The 16,193-nt window shown below is 39.7% G+C and overlaps 1 protein-coding gene across 2 annotated transcripts; it reads right to left on the bottom strand.

The window, feature by feature from the left end:
* Positions 1 to 284: 284 nt before the first annotated feature.
* On the bottom strand, positions 285 to 11,390 carry elavl1a (ELAV like RNA binding protein 1a). Of its 2 annotated transcripts, none has more exons than XM_084043936.1 (7): positions 11,281 to 11,390; positions 9,518 to 9,577; positions 7,111 to 7,291; positions 6,367 to 6,470; positions 5,544 to 5,697; positions 4,896 to 5,121; positions 285 to 4,721 (listed from the first exon to the last, which is right to left on the bottom strand). In XM_084043936.1, the coding sequence occupies exons 2-7, from the start codon at positions 9,551 to 9,553 to the stop codon at positions 4,397 to 4,399; spliced, it is 1,026 nt and encodes a 341-aa protein (XP_083900062.1). In that variant the 5' UTR covers positions 9,554 to 9,577; positions 11,281 to 11,390; the 3' UTR covers positions 285 to 4,396. The 2 variants fall into 2 exon arrangements, with proteins under 2 accessions (XP_083900062.1, XP_083900061.1); XM_084043935.1 differs by having other exon boundaries at positions 5,514 to 5,697; positions 11,281 to 11,386.
* Between the last annotated feature and the right edge of the window lie 4,803 nt (positions 11,391 to 16,193).

Here is a 16,193-nt window from a genome sequence, read left to right on the forward strand (position 1 = left end):
GATTGTTTGATATTTTACAACATGTATCTGATATATTATATATGAATTCATGTTAACCAGTCACTGGAAACAATGTAGACATTGACAGGGTTGTATAATATGCAATTCTATTCTACGTTTATAGATTTCACTTTGAATCAGGTTTTTGAGTTGCCTGAGGCTATGGCACAGCACGGAACCATAGCTACCTTAACATATTCCCTGTATTATGACACTTTATGAGAATCTCACAATCTCAGAATACATAGGATTTTTATGTTGACAAAGAAAGAAATGACTTCTGATGATTTCTGGGTGACATTTTTATCAAGCAGAACCATGACACGTTATATGTGTCTTAGACATGTTTTATACAAATGTTTTATGTTTTAATTGGTGTGCAATGTTGCTCATGGATTTTTCTATTAAAAATCTGTTTTTTAGAGTTTTTGTGGGTTTTCAAACTAAAACGTATTCAAACATACACTACATTACATCAAAGCTCAGTGAAAATACATGGTTATGTCTCCCCCATCTGGCCGAGACAGTTACTGGAACCTAGAATGTCATGGGTAAATTCACATAGTTATCCAATTCACAGAAAACAGCCTCTCAAGTAACTATAGAATAGAGTCTACACATTCCACAGAATACAGCCTCAAGTAGCTATAGAACAGATTCCACAAATATCATCTGTATATAGGAGGCAGTACTGCTCAATACCACCATCAAATTCAATATACTGTAGAGGAGAATGCACAAACAAAACAGGAAAGCACATGGCCATGGTATACAAATCCTATATACCAAGTTCAAGGCAATACAAATGTACAACACAACTGGGCCCCAGAGGTCACCTAAAGTTCCTAACCCAATATTCTTTCATTTACTCTTTAGAGAAGAGTACAATCCACTCCAACAATTATTGCTTCCAGTTTGCTTTTTATTGATTTTTTGTTTGTTTGTCAGGTTACAAGGGACAAGGATTTTTACCATTTGTTATAAAAACATGTAATTTAGTTCATCATGGATATGATCAATAAATGCCTCATGTAGGCTAGTTAAGGAAAGCTTTAATTTCAGACTTTAAAATGTTTCTCTCTCCCGTCCAAAATGTTTTGAACTCACCAGCCACCAGTAAACTGAAATGAACAGGTATTAAATACAAAATAAAATTAGTACATTTAAATATAAATTAAAATGATAGCACAATAACAGCACACATAACATCAAATACAATTAAGGTGACTGAATGGACACCATATTTCGGTATGTAGAATTAAATAGTCCCATTTTTGGCATGTAGAAATTTAGTTAAGCATTATGAAAACTAATAAATAAACGTGATTTAAATCTCAAAACAGATCATAGAATATGGGGCATTTAGAAGTGCTTGTGTGCACCTTTGGGCTGTCCATCTTGTTTTGTACAGTGTTCCTTCCAACAAAACCACACTGAATAAAACATTGTTTTCCTCAACTCTGAAATACATTTCAAACACACATTTTTAAATTATGTTGAAAGACAGTTGCCTTGAGGTGTCAAAAGTTAAAAATCAATAACCCATACAAAAACTTGCAGAGGAAAGAACACTCAAATAGAACAAGCATCAAGGTAAAATAAATTATGCTATGCTTGCTGCTGTCAAGTACTCAAAACCTTTCCAACATTAAGGCAAAATAAAGAATAAACTGAAATGTACCTTGAATACCAAGACCACACCTGGCCATAAAACAAAACACCACAAAACATTACCTTCTTCTGTGTTACTAGTCTGAGAAAATCCTAACCATCACATTAAGAACTGAACTTAAAAAAAATGTAATGGCCAAGACAAACCGATTTGTACATATTTCTTAGTACCTTACCTGCTCTGAGCAAGCTCACCGAGTACTGCACAAAGATATATGAAAATTACATATCGATTATATTCAAACTATAATACCGGTAGTAATTTTAAGGCCTCAGCTTTAAACTTACATTATGAAGACTAAACTACCAGGGGCCACAGATTTTAAATTGGCAATCATCACAGCAGAGGGGCAAGAACATTAATTACTATAAGACAGATATTTAAATACCATTAATCTTAAATTGCGTAGGGTTTTGTCCACATATGACCACATATCTCCTCACTATTTTACTGATAACATGCTTAAAACAAAAGGCATAACGAAAAGTGCTGATAGTATTCATAGAAATCAGGAACAGGCAGCAATGTGAATAGCCTAGTTCCAACTGATGAACTGCTATAAGGGTCTACAATAAAGGAAACAAATGAGGCTGTGTAAATGCTAGCTAGATAAATGATGAAGTCTCAATACCTTGCATTTTAACACAGTCATTTGAAGAAATGACATGAAAGAAAAATGTTTTACTACTGTGACTAGTTGAAGCTTATTTTTAGCATTGATCTACTGACCTTATGCTTACCCCAACTCTCCAAAGCATCTCCCTCTCATCTCCCTCTCTAGTATAGTATTTCATCATACACTTATTCAGATTTCAGGACAGCTAAAAGTCACTTTGCAGGCTTGGCTGTTGGTTGGAATGGTTATCAACAGCAACTAGTATCCATACTGAAATACAAATGCTTCCTTCTGCTCATTTATGTACAGTTTATTACTCACTGGCCTTACCACAAAGGGATGTAGATACTCTCACCATCTTAACTACAGGGAGGACACCATCTCCCCACCCCTTCCTACATCCTAAGGTTTCCTAGCCCCCATTCAGTGTTGACAGCATACAACCTTTCTTTGACCTAGGATGGCTGATTTGAAGAGAAAAAAGGGGCAGGTAGCTAGGTAACATATTTAGAGGATACCGAACACCAACTGAATCCAAATCATTGAGTCAAAGACCCACCTCGGCAAAGACAGCATGATGGGTATAGTGTCCATAAAAATGCAGAATGCATCAGTCACTACGGTTAAACAAAAATGCAAATGAACTCGATAAGTAAATAAAAATAAAAAAACAAACCAAACAAAACTTTCGGCAAAACAAAATAAAATTTAATGGTTGTATTTTCAAAGTGAAACAATCAAAACAAAACGAAGAAGAAAATAAAGCAAACCTAACAGATTTTTTTTTTTTTAAGTGTTAAAGGCCATTAATTCTCCTTGAACTTGAGATGAGCACTCAATTTTTAACTTGAATGATTAGAATTCTAAACTTCCAGAAACGTTTGAAAAACCAACAAAAAAAAGTTTCAAACAAAAATAAATGGTTTCGAAAAAGAAAGAAAGAAAGAAAAGAGCCAGACAGTCCTCATGTTCTTAGCGGTAAATTTTAGTACCTGTTAAAAAAAGAAATATAGAAGAAATCTCAAAAAGGGGTAAATTTTGCTTCTCAAAATGTTCATGGTCTGACACATCCAGGGCAGAAAATCCAATTTTTCCATGTCTTTGGTCCATCTTCCATAATGTTTAACTTGGGGTGTGCTTTGTCACAGGACTATTTTTTTTAGATAAGGTTTATATATACTGTATATTTAAAAAAAGACCCCTCCACATTGATTACGAAACAATTAACAAAAACACATTTTCCCCTCATAAGCTGGCCGTGTTTAAAACTCTGCCCCACCAGGCGAGGGAAGCAATAACATAAGATAACATTGAAAAAGACTGATATTCTTAATAGCCTAAAACAGATTGGTTAAAAGTGCTTTTGCTCCTCAGATTGACTAGAGCCATTGTGAGCAGGGTGGTGGGTGTTTCTGATAAATTAAGGCATCTATTTCTACATAGGGTCCAGAGTCCAGGACACAGCACTGTTATCTCAAATTAAAAAACAAAAGGAAATATTGACCAATGCCTCCGAGCAAAACACTCTTCTTGTGATATTTTTTCAGTAAACAGACGCATCACAAAGCAACTATTGAAATGTCTGACAAATGGGAAGGTGTGTGCAACGCTTTCCCCTCTAGTAACTTATTGTCCACTTCCAGCACACTGGCGAAAGCCTATCTCAGGGCACGTAAAGGCCTTCATCCCACATCTGGTCCCTATAATGACTATTTCAAATGCAGCACATAAGGACAAGATTCTACAGCTTTACAGGAAAATTAATTATCAAAGTATGAAATTGGTCACCCCCCCACCCCATAATTACAACTATATTCAGAGCATTCCCAAGTATGAGTATAAAGAAAAAGAAAAGACAAGAAAATAAATGAAAATGAGAAGGAAAAAAAACTGCGCATACAAACGCACTTTTCTTTTAGACAAGTACAAAGATGGAAAGAGTTAATTCCGCTTTGAGTGAGAATACACTAAAAACCAATTTGCTATGCCAAACTTTGCCAACTTATACCTCTATTGTCTGCAATGAAAGTCGGGCGCATGGTTGTCATTGTGTCCATCTCTCTCCTGCTCATCCAAAGTTGTCCAGCTCTCTATCACTCTCTCTCTCTCTATTTGTGACCCTTGGTGGTCTTAAAGGACACTTGCAGGATCTTGTCTCCAAGTCGGTAGCCGTTGAGGCTGGCGATGGCCATGGCCGCCTCTTCGTAGTTCGTCATGGTAACGAAGCCAAAGCCCTTGCACTTGTTGGTGTTGAAGTCTCGGATCACCTTGACATTGGTGACAGCACCAAAGGGCCCAAACATCTGCCAGAGTATGCCCTCGTCAGCATCCTGGCCCAGGTTGTAGATGAAGATGCACCAGCCTGAGGTGGAGTTTCCTGGCACACTCACCCCACCCATGCCACCCATGTGATCAACGCTCATGGGGGAAAACCTGGGAATAAGGAGACATGAGAGCAAGATTGTAGATACAGCATCTGAAGATTAAACAAAGTCCCTATGTGTGGAATACAATTAGGCTCTAGTGCAGAAAGGCTGTCTGATGCCAGATGATGGCATCTTCTAATGCTCTATGCGGTCTTTGAGCATCTGTCATAATTTCCCTTACCGGAACCTCTGTTGCTGGTGGTGCAGAGGTCCTCCGAAGCGGCGAGACTGGTTGTGGTACAGTTGGGAGATGATCTGGGTGCTCTTTGCCTGGTTTGGGTTAGCGGCAAATTTAACTGTGATCGGCTCAGAGGCTCCAGGAGGCTTCTGGCCATTCAGGTCTTTGATGGCGTCTTCTGCTTCGGCTCGCTTGTCGAACCGGATAAATGCCACCCCACGGGACAGACCTGAGTGAGAGGAGGCAATGGGTGATGGAAGGGATGCTGCCTATTCAACTACAAGCTCTTTAATATGTTTTAGCCTTAAAAAAGTTTTGATATGCATAGTGATGACAAAAAAAATGTAAAAAAACATCTTTTTACATTATGGACTTACATTGATAACAGTAATAGTAGCAAACAAAGTTTGACTCAACAAATTGCACAGGGAAAATAGATTTTCTAAATCATGTGAAATTATCAAATATAAGTTCCTAAACATTCCACAAATAGTCAAACCAGGCCGGCAGACTAAAGTAAGACAGAAGAGACATTTGATAGTCGAGCTGGTATCCGAGTGGAACCCTTTTTTCTAAATTGAGAAATGATCTGACAGTACGGTGCATATAAGACAGCAATACCTTCTTCATTCTCCGGCCCTGCTGTCTTACCCGAAGCCTGGTCGACAAGCACGCGGGAGTTTATTATACGTCCGTAGCGGGCAAACATGTCTTCGACATCTTTCTGGGTCATGGACTTAGGCAGGCCACTGATATACAGGTTGGCGTCCTTTATTGTGTCTGAGCTGGGCCGTGCATAGGACACCTGGTAGCAGGAAGCAACAAAAGCCTCATTACACCACTTAATTACACTCACAATAAACAAGTAACAAAGAAAACAGCTTATTGTTATGACTAGCATTGATCACAAGCCCCAAAATCACTTAACTAAATTGGTTAATTCTTAATTTAATCTTGAACGTTTATAAAGGGGCAACTAGTCTAAATGTTTGTTGTTGCTTAGCATTTAAGTTACTATCATCCAGTGGATAGTATTTGTTAACGGCAAGCCTTGTTCATATATTAAAGCCTACACAAATGTAAGGATGAAAAAAAAAATTGAGATAAAACAAAAAACAAAAAGGCAGATCTGTCTGTGAATCCCTGATTGAGCTGGTCAAGATGCCAGGGCATGGGTCTGTGCAAAATGAGTATGCTCAAATGTACATAGGAAAATCATAGCAACCAAATTCATAATGAATAAAATGAATTCTGAAAGAATGAAACAAAGCATCAAAACAAAATTGAAATAAAATTAAAGTAAAATTCAGTAGACTTTGTTATTGTTAAATAAGGCAGTAGGCGAGCTATCAAAGCAGTACCATTTCCTTGGGTTGACATGTACTAGCTAGGTAGCGCACGGCACAGGAGCCACAGGAGAGTTACATGACATGACATCGTTGGGTTGACAATAGAACACCTTATTGCACGTTACCTTGATAGTTTTGGACTGTAGCCTTAGTCCATTCAGTGTATTGATAGCTCTGTCTGCATCACTAGGGTTAAGATAGTTAACAAATCCGTACCCTAAACTGTGGCCTAGAGAAAAAAAAAAGGAAAACAATAAAATAACAAAAAAAACGTTGTATAGTTAAAACAAAAAAAAACAAAACAAAAACAAAAAACTGCATACTGAATAAATAAATGTTTTAAACAAAACAAATCTACACATTTCATGCTAGTCGGAACAAACAAAACAAAGAAGGACTTCAATTAAACAAGATCGTATTTGTTGGATAAATACAACAGCAGCCTGCAGGGGTGGTGAATGGGATTTGACAAACAAATAAGCCAAGAATGAAAATAAATTTGGCATTTCCAATGAAGTCACTAAGGCTGCAGGAGCCAGAAAGAGGGCTGGCCTGTACATATCATGCCAATTTGAGCCAACATTGAGCCTGTGTAGCCAAAACAATTAAGAAAATTACAACTGATGATGCCAAGCGCAACGCGTCAATATTATTAGGTAAAAAACAGTGGACCGGATGCAAAGTCCACAAGTAACAGAACAGAGGTTTTCAGAGGTTGAGCCCCCCAACTGTGTTGTAGCCATGGTGTCTGATCTCAAGTCCCTTGACATTCAAAACCTACTGTGATAATGAACCCTGTCTGAGTATGTCTGAGTTCTACGCTTGAACTGTGCATCAAAGCACACCATGGGATGTTGAGTAAGCCATACCTGCAACTTTGTCCCGAATGAGCTTGGCCGATTCCACCTCACCAATGCTACTGAAGAGACTCCGCAGCTCATCCTGTGTCATGCTCTGAGGCAAGTAGTTCACTATCAAGTTGGTCTTGGCATCTTTGCCCTCGTCCCCTCCCATGTGGTCTTCGTAACCGTTAGACATGTCATACACCTCCTGCACATGGAAGTGGGAGTGGGAGCATAGAGTTAGTGGAAGTCATTTCAACTGTTCACTGGTTACAGGTGCAGAATTTGCTCTCAGTGTTCTCATTATGATTGTCATCCCAGAAAGTGGCCTAGATCACACACATTTACAAGCATCAATGATACTAATAATCACTGCAAACTTAACACACTCAAGAAATGTCTGGACTCAAAATCAACTCAGTTTAATACATTACTTGCCAACACTCACACCCAGCCCAACTTTTAATTGCAGCTGTCTACACTATGATCAACTAGACCAAGTCAAGAACACCACCTTGGTGCACTTCATAGCCTGTCTGACAACTACACACGTTGCTGAGCTCCCTTGTCCCAGTCACCTCAGCTAACCCTTTGACACTACTTTAAAGGACAGCACTGAATATGGAAACCAAAGCATAGGTGCATTAACATAGCAGGTATGTCCCTGTGGGCTAACATGACCTACATACAGAATGTTTTCTTCATTCCACCAATTAGTACAAAGTAACATACTTTGCTATTCTCTGAGCAGTGAGCACATCAATGTAAAAATGAGAATTCCCAAGTTAAAAGTAATACTATGCATACCATGGGAGTTGGGAGTACAAGTGAGAACCTGATTTGCAAATTGAAACATACAGTAGTTGACTATTTTTAAGCTGGACTTCCATGTAGTGATTTGAATAAAGCCAATCTGATAAGTAAAGTATGTCAATAGTATGTCACATAATTGTCAATAGAGCACAGCAGTTTCTGAATAGCAACACTGAATTAAACAATCTAGGTCATATTTCATTTTTTTATATGCTTATGTACACTAATCTGAAAGAGCCTCGGATTTATCGCTTAGTCTTATGATAGCTTTTTCTTGATTGTTTCCTCTGTCTGTTCAGTGTTCATGTGTTCTAGTGGACATAGTTGCCGGTGGCTGAAATGGAATCAGGACTGAATGGGGAACTAGTCGTGTGGTGAACCTGACAGAACTCCATTCATGCAATGGAATGGCTGTGATTGGGTATTCTGGTGGGGTAAGACAGATGGGCCTAAGAGGATGAATGAGTCCTGTATTAAAAACAAGTAAACATGGGCAATGTTGGTGGGAGCAAGTCTGTGGGAGGGGATTTCTGATCACTCTCAATGCCTTCCTTTGGAGAAAATAACAAATATAAAATTAATTCAGAAAATTCATTAATCACTCAGATACATTCGTCTGTACCCTGAAAACGGATGATTTATTTTGAATAGTCAGTCGAAGACCCCTCAGTCGCTCACTCAAACAACATAAAAGACCAAGTTAGACCATGGGAGACTAGTTTATAGGCTGATGCTAAGTTAGAATAGGGATAAATAATGTGATTTATCCGAGTCAGATATAACATCTGGCAACAACATCATGCATTCCCCTGCTACGGTACCCAGGTACCTGTTCAGACTTGGCATTTAATATGCATCCTGGAAGATCCGATCACAAGTTAACAACTCTTAACACATCCAGTACAACTACATCCTCAAAACGTTTTAGGATCCAATCCCTCAGGCAATACATTTGGCGGTGGCCAGGGGAACATGTCCAAATATATGGTGTAGTGTGAAAGCAACATATCCAAGTCCAGTTAAAGATTTAGCAATTATATTTACCAAATCATAATTTAGTCCTCTTGAGTAGTTTTGGGGGCATTTGTCACTGTACATTTGCACGTACATTAAATTCGTCTTCTGCATTTTACCCATCCTAAGTTTTAAGTACTGAGAAGGTGCCATTAATATGGCACCTTAGGGGTTAAGTGTGTTGCTCAGGGATACTTCAACACAGGCTGGGCAATTTGGGAGCGGACCAGCTACCTTCTGAATACCAGATTATTCTACCCACACAGTTGTGGTCACCCTTGATAAACAATAATTAAATATTTAGATTGTGTATAAATATTAAAGCTTCCTGCAGGTGGTCAAAGTAATTATGTCTCATTTAGGTGTAGTCTACTCTGGAAACCTACTCATGTTGTGCTCACTTTCACAACTGCATTTCCTGATTTGCATTTCGAAATTTGCGTTGTTTCTCTCAATGTTATTTGCTTAATTGTTTAAGCTTTTGAAGTGCAATCACAAAACTAAACCTGGATCTAATCTATACAGTAATCAATCTGGATACAAGACACGACATCTTAAAAAGGCCATAATGTAGCTCTGTTCATTGCAACAGGGATCAGATACTCACTTTCAAGTACCTAATGTGTCCTCTCCGAACTGCCATGAAGACACTTCACTGCTCCTGAGGCTAAAGGGCGATAAGCACAATTAAATAAATACAAATGGGGGCACTTGTGAACAAATGAGCAAGGTTGCTTCTTCAAAGGAATAACATTAGACAATTTGACGAGCATTTGACAGACCACTAATGCCATGAATTTTGATTCATAATGTAATGAGAAGAAAATAAACAGTAATCAAACTGGGGTCATTCAATTAATGGGTTGGAAAAAAAAGGTGATTCTTCTGAATGTAACAGAACAGAAATCTTCTGAGGGTGGCCAAACATGTACATGGAAATGTAATAAAGACAAATTACATGAGGAGCTATATTTCAGTGTTCAGACTTTATTTCACTTTACTGGAGAGATGTGCATGTCCTGACCAACATCTATATTATTGGTTCCAATGTGCCAGTCACATTCTCTCTTGAGAGAGGCGTGTTTTCCTAAATATCTTCTGGGGGGCGTTGACTTCCTACACTGTTAATTTTGTCATTTGTAACTCAGAATGTACACAGAATAATGTAACCAAATGGACGCTTATTAGGTTACATAAACCAAATTAACGAACGCTCCTGATTGCCATACACTGCAGTGTGGTAGCTGGCCATCACTGACTTGCAGAGATCTGGGGCCTACAACACAACTAGCATTAGTGTAACTTAGCTGGCAAGCCAACTGCACGATTATTTGACTGCAAAACGTTGCACACTACGACAAACTTAAGGCAAACAAAGCAATACCCGAAATCTAAAGTTTAAACAAGAGAGTGTCTCGGCGCCGTCCAGTCATTCACTGAATGCAACGTAATTGCTTATTTTCGTCTTTTGACGCAAAGAAGTGAACGCACCACGGCCCCATTTTAGAGCGGCTGTTCCAGTGCAGTTCCTCCCACGCACGCACCCTAACCACGGTTACACTCAAACTGGTGACCTTATCAACCCAAGAGTGCTCGGAGCCACTCTCGAAATGTCCACATCGCCTGGAGCGTGACGGTCATTTTCACAACTTTCAATGGACACCAGGGAAAAACAGCAATTACATTGGTTTGATGTCTGACAACCTTTTAAATCAGTGGTTCTCAACCAGTGGTCCGGGGACCACCAGTGGGGCTTCCGGTCCCCAGTTAAATTATGGTGAGTTGGTAACCAAATGGACCCTTATAGGTTTTTCACTCTTGAGTGTAAAATGAAACCAAATGGACCCGTAAGTTTCATTTAACGCTCTCAAGAGTTAAATTATTGTTAAACATGTGCATTACTTAATTACATGATTGTTATTTTGATGGAAGTTTGCCTGTTGTCTCTCCTATGGTACCAACATCAATACAGCATGGAATTGTGGACAAAATCGTATCCAACAATAACAATATATTCTAAGTTTTGGGTCTGAGAGGCTAAATCTCATCAAATGGTGGTCCGTGGCTCAAATGCCGAATACATTATGATCCTCGAAAACCACCGTTACAAGGCGGCATACACTGGTGGAACAGCCGTCTTTTTTGGTAGTCGGTCACAGGATTCGACGTGCCACACATTTCTTTGTAACGCGACGACGGTCCTGGCCGCGAAGGCCTAGGCTGCTAACATTAGCCAGTTAGCCTGCCTATCCCAAACCAAGGCCTCAAAAAGCAGCATGGCACAAATGTGGCTCCTTCGAACGCGAGTGATATAAACAAAAATGACTCGTGACGCTAATATATGACGGTTTTTTACGTTACAATGCTTACCAGCTTTGAACGTTGGCGTTTCTTCTCGTCTCGTATGTTCTTCTTCTTGGCGGCGGCTACGACGTTCGGCGGTACGTTTCTCGTGATCCAAAAAAAAAAAAACGTAGGCTAGAGCTGGTGAAAGACGCCACGCCTACTTCTGTTCTGCACTGCAGCGCCTCTGCAGGGTTGCTGCCGGCCAGCCTGGAATGGACCAAAGTCCCACCGGACCCCCCCCCCCCTGTGTGTGTGTACAATTTACACACGCACACGCACACACACACACACACACACACACACACACACACACACACACACACACACACACACACACACACACACACACACACACACACACACACACACACACACACACACACACACACACACACACACACACACACACAGTTACTAGTTAGTTACACAGTGACAAGATGTAACTAACAACCCAAACTTATACCAAAGTGTCCTTGTGCTATCTTGCTTTGTTGTCGTCTTTGAGTTGTGAAAATGAAACAGCACTGCCTAAACAGTAGCCTATGTATTACATGTATTCATATTCATTCATAGCATACGTTTAAAATGACTATCCCACGAAAGTTCAAGCTTTAACTGATTTTAATGCATCATCACAAAGTGCCCCCATGGGGTTGTACTTTCCCTCCATGTCTATGTCTCCCTGGTAGGTCCAGGGTTTTTTATTTTTATTTATTTTTGAACACTTTACTAGTCAAAAATGTAAACAGCACAGAAGTACAGCAAAACACTTGTGCTAAAAGGATAACACAAACAAGTCCTGGGGACTTGTTTCCATCGTGGTCCTATGTATTCAATTCATCAACAGAGCATAGAATATTAACACATTAATACATGTCATGTTACAGTAGTGCAGGGGTCTTCAACAGGGGCTCTGTGACCCCTAGGGGGTCCTCAGGGGTCTTGTTACTACAGGGGAGCCGCCAAATCTTTGTGTGATAGGATCTTTTTTTACATTAACCACTTTAACCGATAGCATCCCTATTCTGAGGAAAGTAGCAGATCTACAAGCTCTCAATGAGGCGTTGTGAGCTCGTAGCAAAGAGGTTTGGTGTAGAGGGGAGCAGACCAAGTACAGAGCCAACGGTCAAGTATTGAGGGTTTAAATGTCTGAAAACACACATCAACATGATACATGTATAACATATTAATAGAGCAGATTATGTATAAACAAATTATACAAAAAACATGAATTTACTCAACACTGATGATAGTGCTGTAACACAATTTTATACAATATGTTCATCTCTCTCTCAGCTGAGGGGTCCTTGGCCTGAAAAACGTTGAAGACCCCTGCAGTAGTGGAAGGTGGAGTTGCAGCAGCTGTGAGGATTCACAGGAACACAGAGGCCTCCACTGTGGATAAACCAGGGGGTATAGTAGTATCCAGCCAATCCCTGTAGTCATGCACCACAGCACTGCAACTGAGAGAATTAAGAGCACAAGCGAAATGCAATCAATACCCTGATAAAATAATATGCACATACACAGTGAACTCCTCAGAGAGTGTACAAATGTAACCAAATGGACCATTGTGCTTCCATTTGGTTACACTGATACACTCAAGATTTACTGTGATACTGAGGACTTTACTGTGTACCGTAGGACATGAAGACGTGTGCATGTACACACACTCACGGCTTATCACTGATCTGTAGCTGAATGTATAATATATGAAATTGATTTTTGAATATGTTGGAATGTCCTTGAGCATGTTCTCCTGGAAACTAAAGTAATGCAATTCTAGCCTTATGGGCCACTGTAGTTCCTCTCCTGTCAGTGACTGCCATTTATACTGAACAAAAATACAACAAGAGAAATTACATCTATCTCCATAACACAGTTGTCATGTTGGTTGACATTTCTGTGCTGGGTCCGGCAGTGTTTATTGGAGCAGTGATCCATGTCATGTTTGAGTCCCTCAAACCTCAGCACCTGCAGGCTGCACTTGATCAGTTTCACTGCAGTTAAACCGAAGGAGGTTTTTGTACGGCTGTAAATCACTGTGTGAACACTCCGCTACCGTGGTAGCCCAGACAGTAGTATTCTCCAATATCTTCAGCCTGAACTCCACTGATGGTTAAAGTATAGGCAGAGTCAGGTCTACTGCCCTTGAATCGAGATGGAGTTCCTGTCTGGAGTGTTTCCGTTTTATAAATTAGCAGTTTGGGAGCTTGTCCAGGTTTCTGTAGGTACCAGCTGAGATCAGAACCAATATCTGAACTCCCTGTTGCACTAATGGCCACACTGGCTCCAAGACTAACAGCCACGTATTTGTGAGGCTGAGTCAGATATTTGCTTGCAGATGACACTGGAAATAAAAAATGAAAATAGTCTTGAGGACAAATAAGGAACGTTCATGCTCTTCCAACTTAGCCTACAAAAATATACTAAATAAATAAATCACAACTAGTGTAATTATTAGTGCCATTTTAAAATGGCAAAGTGTAAATCCACATAAGAAAATAAAAATAATTAAAGAACACTAAATTGGCACCACATGAAAATAAACCAAAACACCAAACATTTGTGGCAAGATGTGTGGTCTAGTTATTTTAGATCAAGTTACCTTGTTAAAATAAAACTTGTCACTTATGCCATGTTATAAAATAAATCCATGTTCCTCGAGTATTTTGCTCGTGTTATATCTATATATTGTGGTGATAAGATTATGAGGTGAACACTTGCCAGTAAAATCAAGGATACAAAAGAAAAAGAAAAAGAAAGGTATAAAAAACAATATTCCTCACCCTCCGCCACAGATCCTAGCATGGCAATAAGTGCTATGGCAAACATTGTCCTGATTATCCTCAATGTCCAGACTCAAGTGGGCCTAGGTAACTGACTCTCCAGACTTGCTCTGACAGTCACCCATCTTAACTCTCCAGTGCAGCGAAGCATATATGGCAGTCATGCAAAACCCCCCATGTAGGCAAACCATAAGCAAACATACACCTGTTTTTTGCACATCCTTTATTTTTAAACTCATGGGTAAAAATAAAAAAAAAAAAAACTTTTGAAACATTTGAGATAATAGGCTGACCTTTGAACAAGAAGACGTCGTCTTAGCAGCGATGTAACTACCCAAGAAACAATAGGAAATCTTTAGGCTATATTTCATTTTAAAAGAACAACTCAATAATTGGTTCAGGGCGTCCCCTTGTGGCGGAATTGACACAGAGTCTAAAACTAAAGTTTAGGTCTGCTTGTTTTGATTTTTCCTCCTAGAAATAAAACAGATTTTTTTGTAATAAATAACAAAACATAATAAAATAATAAGTAAAAGTGTAGTATATGGAACAACCCAATTAGACTTTCGTGGTAGCTCCTGTGGGCACATCACTTTAATTGATCGTCTCACTTTAATTGACTATTGCTCACAGGTTATAGCAAATATGACAGAGTTATTATTATAGTTATTTTTGATTCAGGAAATTATATTGATGGGTGTATTGATGGCAGTATTTGTGTGAAGCATAGAATAATGTATTCTGGTTTGGTTAACAATTATAATCTTATTATTAAATTAAATAGCTTGTCTGACACAGCACCCAGAAAGACCATGGGGGGGAAAAGCCTACATTTTAAAATCTGATCTGATATGTTGACACCCAATTCCAGTTCCAATAGTTTTCACACTAAGACTGGTGTCTAATAATGGCTTTGCTTCCATGTGGATCTCGACCATCAGATGACATCAGTGATATGACCTTATGACGCATAGGTACTATGTCGTCAGTAATCTCCATATTCGGGCAAAGTTTCAGAACAATCTGCCCTCCACTGACATACAGTATAAAATTAAAGTTAAAAAGAAATTTGCTTGGTCTGTACTGGCAGCGTGCACAAAAGAATTGGTGCTGATTGCTGAAGCAGTCCAATGGGTTGTATGATTAGCCACAGACACACACCAGAGGAAACGTTGTCACTTTCTGTTTCTGAGGCTTTTAACATCAACGTTTCTCAACCCCAAAAAGGTCAAATCTTAGGTAGGCTACGTTGCATTTCAAAGTTTAGGGTTAGGTTTTTGTGAGGTTAAGGGTTAGGGATAGGTGAGGTTTAGGCATTTTTTTGTGACGTTAAGGGTAGGATTAGGGTTAGCCTACGTAAAATCGAGGATTGACTCAACATGGTCCGCATATAGCCCCGCTCACATGCAACGTTTTGGGGATTAAAACGTCACTGTATGCTCTTGTGCAAAGTAGTGACAATGTTTTCTCAGAGGCCTCTTTTTTTCTTTACTCCTTTTTCTCCCCAATTTAGTCGTTATGTCAATTGATTACTCCCCACACACATTTCTGTGTGTTGTCACTGCTGTTGTATCATACTGAGCCCCCTCCTCTTCAGCCTACTCCTCCCGCCCAACACTCCCTGCTGACAGGTGCCACCCCCAGCCCGTAGGAGCACATGCAGTGACTAATATCACTCCCCCGCTCAGCTTCCCTACCAAGAATTGTGTTAATGTAGATGCTCGACAAAACCGGATGCACTGAGGTGGATTCGAATCCCCAGACTCCGCAGTGGGCAGGTATTTTACCACTGCGCCACCCGAGCGCCTAAACGGCTTGTCTCCTAGAAGCCAAGGCATACAAAACAATTTGGGGGAAAAGGAATATAGGCTATAGGCTATTACAGTGACTAGTATGTGACAGTACAAAATAGGCATAGCCTATGATGTGTTTTGTGAGTGTTCACTTCACCTCAGCTCACAATCTGAACTGGGAACTTGATGCAGAATAAATCGTTGTTGGTATCATCTCTCAGTTCCCATTCGACCACCAGCCGTATTGAGGGGTACTCTGACTTCACGGGTAGCTCATTCACATAGTGATAGCTCTTATGCTTCTGAATGGGGCACTCAATTCCAGATTTGCAGCCATTTTCAATGGGTATTGCGA

Source organism: Gymnoscopelus microlampas (genome assembly GCF_963454915.1).
Source record: "Gymnoscopelus microlampas genome assembly, chromosome: 20".
NCBI lineage: Eukaryota > Metazoa > Chordata > Actinopteri > Myctophiformes > Myctophidae > Gymnoscopelus > Gymnoscopelus microlampas.

Bases quoted from the DNA above. Each gene is read 5' to 3' on its own strand.
- elavl1a (XM_084043935.1), bottom strand. From the start codon at position 9,553: ATGGCAGTTCGGAGAGGACACATTAGGTACTTGAAA. The intron at 6,471-7,110 runs GTATGGCTTACT...TTTTTTCTCTAG, and splicing joins CATTCGGGACAAAGTTGCAG to GCCACAGTTTAGGGTACGGA. The intron at 4,722-4,895 runs GTAAGGGAAATT...CCTTATTCCCAG, and splicing joins CACCAGCAACAGAGGTTCCG to GTTTTCCCCCATGAGCGTTG.